At 50.9% G+C, this 13339-nt stretch overlaps 1 protein-coding gene across 1 annotated transcript in view; it reads right to left on the minus strand.

The window, feature by feature from the left end:
* The window catches only part of RIN3 (Ras and Rab interactor 3), a 121267-nt gene extending 120262 nt beyond the window's left edge, over positions 1 to 1005 (minus strand). The window contains exons 1-2 of the mRNA XM_077780924.1: positions 769 to 1005; positions 70 to 375 (exon numbers count right to left, since the gene is read on the minus strand). Of these exons, the coding sequence (XP_077637050.1) occupies positions 70 to 353 (284 nt within the window). The 5' untranslated portion in view covers positions 354 to 375; positions 769 to 1005. The remainder of the gene's footprint in view (positions 1 to 69; positions 376 to 768) is intronic.
* Positions 1006 to 13339: the final 12334 nt, after the last annotated feature.

Here is a 13339-nt window from a genome sequence, read left to right on the forward strand (position 1 = left end):
GGGAGCTGGCCCCGCGGGCAGGGGCTGCGGCCCGGGAGGCTCCCCGAGCGCCGCGAGGGAAAAACTTACTGCAAAGTCTCCCACATGGCGCAGAGTCGCGTGGGAAGGAAGGAAGGCGCTCCCGGCGGCGCCTGCGGACCGGCAGGTGTGGAAGCCAAGGGTTCGGCGTCTCGCCAGGCAGGGAGCCGCAGGCTTGCCTCCCGCCTGAAGGAGGCTGAGACTCGCCCGGGGGCAGCCCCGGACCAGACCCGGGTGGCCTCCTCCACATCCCTGACAGGTGGCCACTTGGATGCCTCCGCTAACGATGAGCTCACCACTTCACCAGGTAGTCTGTTCACTAACGGGCGTGGCATTCATTTCTCGTGGGTACCACACCTAGACAGGATCAGAGTGGGAAAGCCAGTGAGCTCACACAAATAGCACAGCCACAGCCACTCCTGTGGGGCCAGGAGGCCTCTCTTCTAAGTGCCTGCAGCACTCAACAGTGCCTTTCACCGCGACTGGGCACGACTGGACCATACAAGGCCACCGCAGTCTAACGCAGGGTTTCTCAGCCCTGGCAACACTGACATTTGGGACCAGGTAATTCTTTGTCGTGGGGGCTGCCCTGCCTATTGCACTAGACACCTGGAGATCACACCCATCCACTGTAACAACCAAAAACGGCCCCAGCCTTTGCCAGAGAGATGTCCCCAGTTGAGACCCACTGGCTAATGCCTTCATTTTACAGATAAGGAAACTGAGACCTAGGGATAGGGGGAGACTCACCTGAGGCCACACAGCAAGTTGGGCGCAGACAGGACTCAGACCCCAGGCTCTGGTACAAGCATCATGAGGTGTCTTTGCCCTCCATGCCTCTGCCCTGCCACTCCCCTCACACCCTCCTCCCCACCTTTCCTGACATCCCCACCAAATCGGCCTGGCAGAAACTAGAGAGGAAAGAATCTCTATCCCTCAACAGAAGCGCAGCCTCCGGGCGAGAACCGTAACCTGGTGCGGCCACTTGGGAAAACAGTCTGGCAGTTCCTCAAAAGGTGAGGCATCGACGCACCACGTGACACAGCAGTTCCACCCCCCATGTATGTATCCAGAGAAGCGAACACATATGTTCACGCAGAAGCTCGTCCACGAATGTTCATAGCCGTCTTGTCTGTATTCGTGAAAAAGTGGAAACAGTCCAAACGCCCATCCACTGGTGAGCGGATAAACAAAACGTGGTGCATCCATGCTGTGGCATAATGTGAGGCCCTACAAAGGAATGAAGGACCGATACAGGCTTCCGTATGAATGGACTTGGCAAAGAGCTCAACGGAAGAAGGCAGTTAGAGAGGATCGCATACTGTAGGATTCCATTTACCTAAAATGTCCCGAACAGGCAAATCCATAGAGAAAGAGAGTAAATCGGTGGTTTCCAGAGGCTCGGGGAAGGGGACACGGGGAGGGACTGATAGTGGCTACAGGGGTTTTTTTGCGGGGGGAGGGGGTCGGTGAAGAAAATGGTCTGACATTGACTGTGGTGATGGTTACACAACTCTGTGGTCAAAACTAAAAACCATTGAGCTGAACACTCTAAGTGGGTGAATTGTATGGCATGTGAATTCTATCTCAATTAAACTGTTATTTTATTTTAAAAATGCAGCGTCCAGGAGGCTTCGCTGACGTATCACGTCCTGCTCTGTCTGCCTCCCTTACTAGATCTTAACCAACCTCCCATTGACCTTTCCTTTCCTCTCCTCCGGAGGCTCAACCGTCTGCTCCCTGGACGAGAATCTTTTCTACATCTCCCTGGATAGGACTGTAGCTCCTGTTTGAAAACATGAGCTCTGGGGACAGACTTGTGTTCCAGTCCAACCGCAGGACCTTCCCGCTGGGGTAGCCCCCGGCAGAGCCCTTCGTGGTGCCTCAGCTAGCTCGGCTATAGTAGTGATGAGTGCAAGAGGGCATCTGCCCCAGGGGCCATTATTAGTCTTTTGTTGTTGCTGAAATGAGCCTGTTGGGCTCCCTGGCCCGCAGGGAAGAGGTCTATCCAACTATCAGACCTAGAATAATCTTTTAGGCCCAACCATGCTGATGTGGACCGTGAGTAACCCCACTCTTCCATGCCTCCCCCACCCCCTTCAGCTGCCTAGGCTGCTACTGAGAAGCAGGACAAGCCAAGGAGGAACCCGCCAAGCCTGGGTTCCATGGGACCAGCCCTGAGGTTCTCACCACATCCCCGCAGAAGGCTCCCCAAGGCCTGTTGCCCACCTGCTCTGTGCAGACAGAATTTCTCAGGTAGATACCACATGAGGTCCCGCCCTGCCCCTGCTGCTTGTAACTGACTGAAAGGGAAGTTGCTAAGGTTTCAGAAACCCAAGCAGCTTCTTTTAGTTGTGGCCTCTGCCAGGCTTGCCCTGAGTGTCCTTTCTGGGTCCCCCTTTGACTTGCTCAAGTCCTCCCACACCCCACTGCTCTCCCTGGACATGGATCTCAGGACGCCTGCTGGGGAGTGAGCATGTGCTGCTGTTTGGGCCTGCAAGTTCCCTCCCCCTACCCCTAGCCTGTGTTTTGTTTTTTGTTGTTGTTGTTGTTGATACTGGTACCAGGGTACCTGGTTTCCCTTTAAGGAGCTACCCCTCCCAGTTGGGTTCAGGTGGAGATGACAACTATCTACCCCCAGGTCACCGGGATCACATATTCTAGTTTAGCCAATCAGAGCCCTACATGTAACTGGGCACAGTGATTGGTTGATTCGTGGATGAACATGTGACCCAGTTGGGCCAATAAGATCCTTCCCTGGGACTTTTTGTTGGCACCGTTCAGGAAAGCCAGCGTCTTCCCACCTCAAGCTGGCGGAGCTGGGAAATATGAACTCAGAGCAGCACGGTAGCCCCCTGGGCCACCGTGTGGTGAAATGTACTCAGAAAGAAAGCCAGGATGGAAAAAAGCAATGCAAGGAGAGACAGGGCCCTAGGGACATCCTGTGAGTCTAGATTCTGATGTGTCTAAAGCCAGCTGTACCACTGGACATCTCCGTTAAGTGAATACAGTCCTTTTTCTTCTTTTTTCCGTTTTTAAAAACTCAACCACAATCAGAGTCAGGCTTCTGTTAGTTGTCACCAGGGAGTCCAGGGTCTCCACGATTGCAGCCCCTTCTTGCTGGATCTGGAGAATGCCCAGTTGTGGCCGGGCTATAGGAGTACACAGATACACACTTCAACTTCTTGCCCCCAAATCTAAGAGGCTGGTTTGCATCCCCAGGGTCCTCATAGGCCAGCTGTCACCTCCACTGGCTCCTCAGCCTCCTCCCTTCATGCAGGTGAGGGCAAATAGACTCAGCCTTGAGGGGGACTATGGGATTTTTCAGGGAAAGGTCACCCCCCAAGAGGTCAACTTTAAGTCTTGCAGGAGTTTCTGGGGACTGTTAGTGGAGGAAAAAAAACGTCTGACCACACAGTCTTGCTTTTGAAAACTTCCCAAAACCTTGCTCTGAGTTGGGTAGGAGATTTTAAGGAAATAGAGTGTGTTCTTTCCGCAGATATTTTCCTTCTATCTAGAGTACTCAATGAGAGCAGGGGCTTGAGTCAGGCTGCCAGGGTTCAAATCCCAGCTTTGTCACTTAGTGGCTGTGTCACGTTCGGCAAACAACTTTGCCTCTCTGTGCTTCAGTTTCCTCATCTGCGAGATGGGATAATAATCGTGTCTACCTCATAGGGTTGCTGCGAGTGTTGCATGAGTTCATGTAGGTAAGAGGCTTAGAACAGAGCCTGGCATATAGTAAGTGCTCAGTATTAGCTATTTGTACAATGATTAAGGCCTTTAATATATCAGTCAGACTCACAGGAAACAAATGGCACATCTGATTGGGATAATTTGAAGAGGGCTTTGGGGTTTTTGTGATTTGTTTTATTTTTATTTTTGAGAGAGAGATAGAGAGCATGAGGGCGGAGGGGCAGAGAGAGAGGGGGACAGAGGATCCAAAGTGGGCTCTGCATTGACAGCAGAGAGCCTGATGTGGGGCTTGAACTCATGAAGCGTGAGATCATGACCTGAGCCCAGGTCAGATACTTAACCAACGAAGCCACCCAGGTGCCCCTGGTGGAGGGTTTAATAAATTTGTAGGTGGGGAAATACAAGGGAGGGTGCAGACAACCTCAGATCTGTTCTTCCTCAGACCAAAGAAGGGGTAAGGGGTGGTTTCCAGACCCGGAAGCAGAGAGTCCTGTCCTGTAGAAAGACTGCTAGGGGAGTGGAGCAGGGACCTCCAGTCTAGAAACACAGCCAGCTCACGTGACCCTGGGGGAGGCAGCCGGGAAAAGAAACACTCTGAGTCTCCTCCCTCCCCCCAATCTCCTGCAGGGAGGGTGCCCCCAGTTGCCCAAGCCTGCTGGAAGCCAGAGGGCTTGGGAGCCCCTCGGTCAGTCCCTGTGGGTGTGGGGTCCCTGTGGATCAGCCTGCTGGAGTGCGAAGGGCTGGGGGACAGAGCAGGGGTGGGAGGGCAAAGCCAGGGAATCAGATAGCCCGGCTCAGATCCTACTCAGCCTCTGGCCGGGAAGCCTGGCAAATCAGCCAAGGCAGCAGACCTGTGAGCGAAGCCAGCCTGTCTGCCAGGGAGATCCCATGCAGTGACCTCTGTCAGTGTCCTGTGGCATAGAATGGTCACTAGGCAAGCCCTGCCTGAACTCCCGGCTGGTAAATTAGTGACATAGATGAAATGGTTGCTATTTGGGATATTTTGTTTTGCAAAAATAGATACAGAAAACAGCTCTTTCTGTGGCTTTTCCCATCATCTGGCCCCCAATAAGCCCCCTCGTCTTCATTCCATGTTACTTTAGAGAAATCTTTTAAAAGACAGGGCAGGGGGGCCCTGGGTGACTCAGTTGGTTAAGCCTCGGACTCTTGATTTCAGCTCAGGTCATGATCTCACGGTTGGTGAGATCGAGCCCTGCATCGGGCTCTGTGCTGACTGCGCGGAGCCTGCTTGGGATTCTCTCTCTCCCTCCCCCTCTGCCCTCCCTCCGCCCACACAAAATAAATAAACTTAAAAAAAATGTAAAATCTAAAAGAGGGAGGAAAAACACTTAATTATTGCAAAATCAGTCTGTATCCTCTGGGGTCAGCCAGGAAAACATGTCTGCACTGGCTGTGTGGGCCGAGGTGGCCTGGGAACCAGGCTCTAAGGAAAGCGACAGCCTCTTCTCAGTTCTTGTAACAGCTGCTCAGCAGGAACGAGGGGCTGGGCATACAAGGCCTCACAATGATAAAAACAGATACTGGAAATCTGGACTTTTATAGGATTGTTTCAGATTTCTAGAATATTGCACTGGCTAAAGGGACACTTTAAAGGGCTGGTTTGGGATCTTACTTCTGTCTGTGCTAAGACTCCATCTACGGGGAAGGTGCATCTGTCACAGGTGTGGGTGTGCTTCGTGAAAGCCAGGGGGCACTCGGGGGCTCCCCAGGTTCGGGAAAGGACGGAGGCCCCGACGGACATGTGCTGCATGTCTCACCTGAGACCATGCAAGCTGTCTTCAGCCTTGGTCTCTGCAGAGATAGGGGGCTCATGAGACACCCCAAAAGGCATTTAAAGCAGCCCTGAGCCTCAATTGTTGAGGCAGTAGAGTCTCAGCTGCTGTCCGCCTCCTACTTGGCCAGCCCCATTCATCACCGAGGCACGAACTAGAGGCTTCGAAGATCTTCTCAGGGAACCCCCGCTCCCACCACCCAGATAACCAGCTGCATTTGTTCATCTGACTCCATGATCTGTCCCTGAGGCATGTCTGTTCCCAGCCGAAGTGCCCTCTCAACGTGCCCTTGTTACATATTTCTAGACACTATAATGTTCTTATGCTTCAGTTGTCCTAAGTGAGAGTACAGGCTCCTTAGGAGCAGGGAATACACCTTCTTTTAAATTCTTCTCTACACCCCACCCCACCAATATCCAGTAGAGGACTCTGCAAACAGTAAACACTACGGAGCTCTTATTGGCTAAATAAAAACAATTTGTTACCGAGGAGAAAGGCTTCTCCATTTCCGAGTTCTGTGCCATTGTGAGGATATTTCTGCTTTGTGCTGGCAGAAGATGAGCTAAAACCGGGGCCAGGAATGTCCTCAATTCATACAGTCTACACAGCTGTGACACCAGCGAGTTACTGGGAGGTCATGGAAATCCTGCGCTTGACGACTTTTCGCTCCAGCGAATGAGCCGAGCCACACGAGGCTGCTCTTGGGTTTCAGTGACAGGAAACTCTGAATCTAAGTGGATTGAGTACAAAGGACATGGATTGTCTCATACAACTTGAAGGCTAGAGATAAGGAAGTGCATCGGGTATCTATCGCTGCGTAACAAATTACCCCCAAGGTTCGTGGCTTAAAACAAACACATTTGTTATCTCACAGACTCTGTAAGTGGGGAGTCTTGGCACAACTTTGATGGTTGCCTCTGCTTCAGGGTCCCTCACAAGGCTGCACTCAAGTTGTTGGCCTGGGCTAGGGTCTCATGTGAAGGCTCGAGTAGGGAAGGATTTGCTTCTAAACTCAGATGGTTGTTGGCAGGATTCAGTTCCCTGAGGGGACTCGGTTCCTTGCTGGCTGTTGGCTGGAGGCCATCTTCAGTGCCCTGTGGCATTGAGCATGGTCCTTACTTCATCTAAGTATGAAGTTGAGAAGGCAACAGAACGAGTGTGCTGGTAAGATGGAAATCACAGCTTTATCGAGCCTCATCCTGGAACTGACATCCCATCATTCTGGACCTATTTTGTTTTTAAGTTTTTAAATTTATTTTGAGAGAGAGAGAGAGAGAAAGTAAGAGCAGGGGAGGGGCAGAGAGAGAGGGAGAGAGAGAGAATCTCGAGCAGGCTCTGGGCTATCAGGAAGATCATGGAGCTCGAGCTCACAAACTGAGATCATGACCTGAGCCAAAACCAAGAGAAAGGAGCTAAACTGACTGAGCCACTTAGGCGCCTCTGAACCTATTCTATTAGAAAGTTACAGGTTCTGCCTATACTCAAGGGCAGGGGATTAAATAAAGGTGTGACGACCAGAAGGCAGGGATCATCGGGGCCATGTTAGAAGTGAAGTACTATAGGCACCTCCATGTGCAAAAGAGTCAGGGACTCAATGTTGCCATGAGTTACTCTTTTGGTCCTTTCTCTGCTTTGACCACCTCAGAATTGGCTCCATCCTTAGGCTAGTTCTCGTAAGGTTCCAAGAGAGTTTTCTGTGGCAGTCTGGGTCATGCCCTCTAGGCCCATCCTACAGAAAAGGGGAAAAGCCTCTCTCTGAAGCCTAGAACAGAAGTCCATGTAGTGTGATTGGCCATATTAGGCCACATACCTGCCCCAGCCCCCCTGGAGAATGTCATGCACTGGTTGGCTTATATTACTTGGGATCCATACTTGGTCCCAGGCTTGGAAGTGATCAGAATTCCCCCAGATCATGGTGGGGTGGGGCTGAGACCCGACTGAAGCTAAGGTTCTGCTGGGAAGGAAGGAGAGAATAGATATTGGATAGATAACCAACAGCGTCCACTACATTTGTATAGAAATGACCAGAAAAACAAGACCATGGATGAGAAAACATTTGGAATTGATTGACATATTCATTATTTTGATTGTGGTGGTTGTTTCATGGATATTGTCATATATATAAACACTGGGGCACCTGGGTGGCTCAGTTGGTTAAGTGCTGGACTTCAGTGCAGGTCATAATCTTACAGTTTGTGGGTCTGAGCCCTGAGTCGGGCTCCGTGCTGACAGCTCAGAGCCTGGAGCCTGCTTCGGATTCCGTGTCTCCTTCTCTCTCTGCCCCTCCCCCCCTCCAAAATAAACATTTTAAAAAATTTAAACATCAAGTTGTATACTTTAACATGCACAATTTCATTTGTCAATTATACTTCAAAAAAGGCTGTTTTAAAAAGCATGTCATTTCTTCAGGCATTATGTTATGAAAAGCACAAAAAAATTGAGCAAATATTCTTCCGGTTTTCAAAAACTATGGTTTGATTCTGCAGAGAAGTCATTCATGTCATTGATGAAGGAATAAATTGTGACTTATGTCTTCGTTGATTCGCTTTGGTTGAATGCACTAGTGTAAACAGAAATGTGATCATCCATAGCATTCCTATAGTTCATCAGTTGCCCCACAGGTGGGCTAGAGGTACAAGAGTGTGGCAGACATTCGTGCCAACATTCTGTGAGAATCAACTGGCTATGTGGAATTTCTAGTAGAGCATTATATATTTTATTATGTAAGGAAACAAGGCCGCAAGTTATAGGTCTAATTCAAGTCGCTCTAACAATATGGTTCCTTAAGATGCGGTACGAGGGGGTCATTTTTCAAGATCATCTTCTTTGCCTCCGTCCCCCCTCCCCCCAGTGAAGGACAGCCAGGGAGGCAGAGAGGAGGAAGTGGCCCTTGAGGGGCCTGGAGGGACTCAGCCCTTCACATGGCTGCAGGCAGTGAGGGGCAGCTGGCTGGGGAGAGACTCACAGGCAGCCCCTGGAGTGAGGGAACGGAAAGCCTTTGAAACAGTGACTTCTGGGAAACAAATCCATTTTTGACAAGAGGCCAGATGACTGAACATTAGCAGCTCATCAGATCTGAGTTGGCTCATCCAACCAGAAGGCAAGCCAGGAGGCCGAGGCTGTTTTCTGGAAGCGGAGCGCCTACTGTGTGCCAGGTATGTGACCCTACGCGTCAAGGTGGGGAGAGAGCTCCGAGGACAATGACATATAGGACATGATTTCTGCCCCCCTCCCCTGGGAACTCTTCATGTTGTGGTCCGTAATCTTTAACCATGTGTGATTCATCCACGTGTGCCCAGATTAGGGACTCAGGATGGTTGAATAAACGAGATAAAACTTGTGTACAGAGTATATCCCCTGATGTATAAAAAAGTTACCCTAAATTTAACAGCTTTAAACACAGTAAGCACTTTTTTTTTTTTTTTTTTTTTAAATAATCTTAGAATCTCCATGGCTCAGGAATCCTGGAGCAGCTTAACCGGGTGGGTCTGACTCAGGATCTCTCATGAGGTTGCAGTTAAGTTGAAGGTTGGCAGCCATTTTGTACTATGAGGCTATATGCAAAAACAGAGAAGGAGGCTGGGTCACTGCCACCATGGAGTGCCACACCAGTCTGGACTGAGCACCTTTGTCTTCTATGTGACAGAGAATAAAATCCTATCCTGTTCAAGCCACTGTCCTTCGGCATTCTTCTGGAGTAGGATTTCAACAGGTAGAAATAAGGCAAGGGCATCTTTGAGGAAGTGATTGTGTGAGTAAAGGCTGGAGGTAGGACCCTATTTACTTCCCAAGACAGTGATGAGGGAAAAATGAATTACTGCCTAAGAAAGCTTAAGTGCCCATCTTTGAAAGCTCGAGTGCCTGTAATTGTTGATAATGACTAACCCTCCTTGTTTGTTTTTCTCGAGGGTACAAGGAGTGTGCCTTACACTTCTTGGGACAGCGCGCTTGGCAAGAAAGATGTTCCTTAACTACTTGGTGGTCACGCTGTGATTTCTCTCGATCTCACTTCTCCCTTTAGGGGATACTCACTTCCTCTGAAAATCAAGCGTGGTGTCCTCAGCCTTCTATCTGGCGAGAAAAACCAGGATGGTTTGTTTAAAATCATAGGGTAGCAACAGGCTGGTGAGTTTGAAAGGCAGTGTGACCCAACCCCAGTGCTCCTGGCCATCGTCCCAGCCTGGTCCTCTGCCGCCACCCCAGGTGACAGTCTGCAGAGAGGTGTGCCCTCAGCGGGAGTCTCCTGGGACTTCAAGTGAGACCATCTCCAAACAGAGACTCACTTCCTTGAAGAGTTGCTATGTGGGGGTGGGACACGATGACACTCCGGCTGCTCCAAGCCACACACCGGGGTTCCTGGGACAGCTCCAACTCTTCTCTGCTGTGTGACCTTGGACAAGTGTCTTGGCCTCTCTGGGCCCAAGTTTCNAGGGGGGTGGGGGTGGGACACGATGACACTCTGGCTGCTCCAAGCCACACACCGGGGTTCCTGGGACAGCTCCAACTCTTCTCTGCTGTGTGACCTTGGACAAGTGTCTTGGCCTCTCTGGGCCCAAGTTTCCTCTTCTGAAAGAAGGGTAGAGGCATCCCTATCTCACCTCTGCTTGTGCAGATTAGCTTGTGACAAATGTCAGTTTCCCTCCATTGGTGTGTGTGTGTGTGTGTGTGTGTGTGTGTGTGTGTTTTCCTTTATTGGTTTTTATAAAGGCAGAAGAGATGCCCACCCCCACGGGCTCTGCAGTGCTTTCCACCATGTGCCCTGCCCCTGACAGGGGTGCCAAGAGGTGTGTTTGGGGAAGTTTGGGTTCAATTCAGCTGCCACTGATTCATGCTGCCGTGTGCAAGGTGATGTTGAGGAAAGGAGGGAACAGCATTCGTGCTTCCCAGGAGTCTCGTCTGCAGATGCCTCAGATCTGACACTGTGGTCCTCACAGGGGCCTTGGTCCAGGGCAGAGCAGGCTCCGCGATCTGTGGGACCCACTGCCAGATGAAAACATGTGACCCCTTGCTCAAAACGTATTGCAGATTTCAAGGCAGCAACAGCAGAACATGAAACCAAACATGAGCCCCTTCTATGGCTGGAACCCTCTAAGCGTGGGCTCCGGGACTGCACGGGTGACCTGGGGTGACCCATATCATCGTTTGTTGCAGCACGAGGGGCTTCCCAGGGCACGGGACTTTCAGTGCTGCCATGGATGGTCTCTGCTTGGTCCTGGCACTCTACCCGGCTCAGCCTCACAGGGAGCGTCCCTGGCTCCCCTCTGCCCAATCCCCAGCCCAGAGCCCCAGGTCAGTCCCACCTGGGCCCCCGCGGGAGCTCTGGGTCCTGCACCTGACCGTGCCGCCCACCCCTGGCCCCTGCTGGCTGGCCTCGCTGCCTCTGACCACTGTGCACAGGGCCTCCTCCCAGAAGCCCCAAGGGCGGAGTGTGCCAAGCTTTTTTATCTGGCAGGTTTTAAAGAAATAGTTATTCATGACCCTTGCTAAAGGACAAGGCAGACTTTATTCAAGGAAGGTTATCGCCATGGGTGCAGGGACCACGACAGTGGGAGAGAGACTGGGCTCGAATCCTCATACAACGTGGGGGGTTCTATGCAAGGAGTGGGGTGGGGTCCACGGATGGAAAATTACTGAGAGGAAACATCAGGAGTACAAGGGACTGTGGGCTCTTGGCTGAAGGCCGGCCAGGGTGGTCAGCATCACCTGGGGTTAGTGGGGAACGAGGAGCCTGATCACAAGTCGAGGGGACCAGTGTGGAGGATGGGGGGGTTCTGGCTGGACCGGCTTAGCAGGATTGCTCCTACTTTAGTGGACACAGTGGAGAGAAACATGGAGGCCCAGAGGTCGTGGGCCTCGTGGAGAAGAGTTCAGAGGGGCCTGACCAAAGCTTGGCCAGAGAGGGGCTGTCACAAAAGCCCTTGGCCCTCTTTAAATTTTATTAGCTTTTTAAAAAGTGTTTATTTATTTTAAGAGAGAGAGAAAGAGAGAGAAAGTGAGTGGGGGAGGGGCAGAGAGAGAAGGAGACAGAGAGAGAATCCCAAGCCGGCTTCCTGGTGTCAGCGCAGAGCCAGATGTGGGGCTTGAACTCACAAACTGTGAGATCCTGACCATGATCTCATAGTTGGTGAGTTCAAGCCCTATATTGGGTTCCCCACTCACAGTGTGGAGACTGATTGGGATTCTCTCTCTCTTTCTCTGCCCCTCCATTGCTCATGCACTCTCTCAAAATAAATAAATACACTTAAAAAACAGGAACTGCAGGAAAGGGGGTCCAGAGGGACTGAACATCTCGGGCTGGCACTTTGGGGGATGGTTGTAAAGGTTCATACTATTGTTGCATCTTAGAGAGCCTGAGCTGGATCAATGATTCTTAATGTTGCTTGCACATTAGAATCATCTGGGAGCTTTTAAAGCCCTGATGCCCACCTGGGTGGCTCAGTCGGTTGAGCGTCCGACTTTGGCTCAGGTCATGATCTCACAGTTTGTGAGTTCAAGCCCCGTGTCAGGCTCTGTGCTGACAGTCTAGAGCCTGGAGCCTGCTTCGGATTCTGTGTCTCCCTTTCTCTCTGCCCCTCCCCTGCTCATGCTCTGTTTCTCTCTGTCTCTCAAAAATAAATAAATGTTTAAAAAAAAAGTTTATAAAAAAGGACGTGGAGAACTAGAGGAGTGAGTCTGTTTGTTTATTAGGGAGGATAAAAATCCACAGTATTGAAATCTGCAGAATGATTGAGGAGAATGGCAGCGCAGGGGTATTGTGGTCTAATGACACATGCCGGACAGAGGGTGGGAGATGAGACCTCAGAGTCTAAGCCAAGTTTCAGAAGAGAGTGCCTTTCGTGGGGACAGAGAGAGGTCGGAATCTACTCCTCCCCTCTGCGCTGCCTGGTGGACACCAGCTGGCAAAGGCCAGTTCAGTGGACATTAGACCACCTGTACCAGGACCATGATGAACTTGGAATTTCCTGGAGCAACTTCCAGAAACACAAAAGCAAGCTGATAGAGCCTGAGTTGTGAAATCAACTAGGAGGCGAGCCCCCGGGAAGGCATAGATTCTGCCAGACGCCCGCTACCTTTTCTTGTGTGGGCAGCCGTGGGCAGCAGAAGCAAAGGGCGTCGAAGCCGGCTCTCCCAGTGAGGAGCTGTCCCCCGCACAGCAAGCATGCTCTCTGTACCCCATTTCCCCGTCTGTGGCGTGCAGACAATTCCTGCCCTGTGTTTCACTGGCTTTGTAAGTCACAAAGCACCAGCTGGATTGAGGGATGCTGAGATGCTCAGAACCAAGAGCATGTGGCTTTGGCTCTGGCTGTTATCTTGTGATTTGGGAGTTAGAGCCCTGCATCAGGCTCTGTGCTGACAGCATAGAGCCTGCTTGGGATTCTCTCTCTCCCTCTCTCTCTGCCCCTCCCCTGTTCATGTGCGTGCACATGCGCGCTCTCTCTCAAAAAAAAAATAAATAAAAATTTAAAAAAGTACATGGCTGCAGGACCCACCCACAAAGATTACTGGACTGGAATCACCAAGATAATTATGGATTGACTTTCAACAGGAAAGAGTTAAAACAAAAGGGGTTTCTGTCTCTTAAAGTAGAATTTCTACCTGTGGGAAAGATTTTTTAAAGTACATTTTTAAATTTTAACTCATTGTGGGTGCATATTTTAATAAAGCACACTAAATTACTATAGGGGCACCTGAGTGGCTCAGTTGGTTAAGCATCCAACTCTTGGCTTCGGCTCAGGTCATGATCTCAGGTTTGGTGAGTTGGAGCCCTGCATCTGGCTCTGTGCTGGGATTCTCTTTCCCCTCTCTCTCCCTGCCCCTCCTCCACTTGCACTATC

Source organism: Crocuta crocuta, unplaced genomic scaffold (genome assembly GCF_008692635.1).
Source record: "Crocuta crocuta isolate KB4526 unplaced genomic scaffold, BGI_CrCroc_1.0 scaffold299, whole genome shotgun sequence".
Classification (NCBI taxonomy): Eukaryota; Metazoa; Chordata; class Mammalia; order Carnivora; family Hyaenidae; genus Crocuta; species Crocuta crocuta.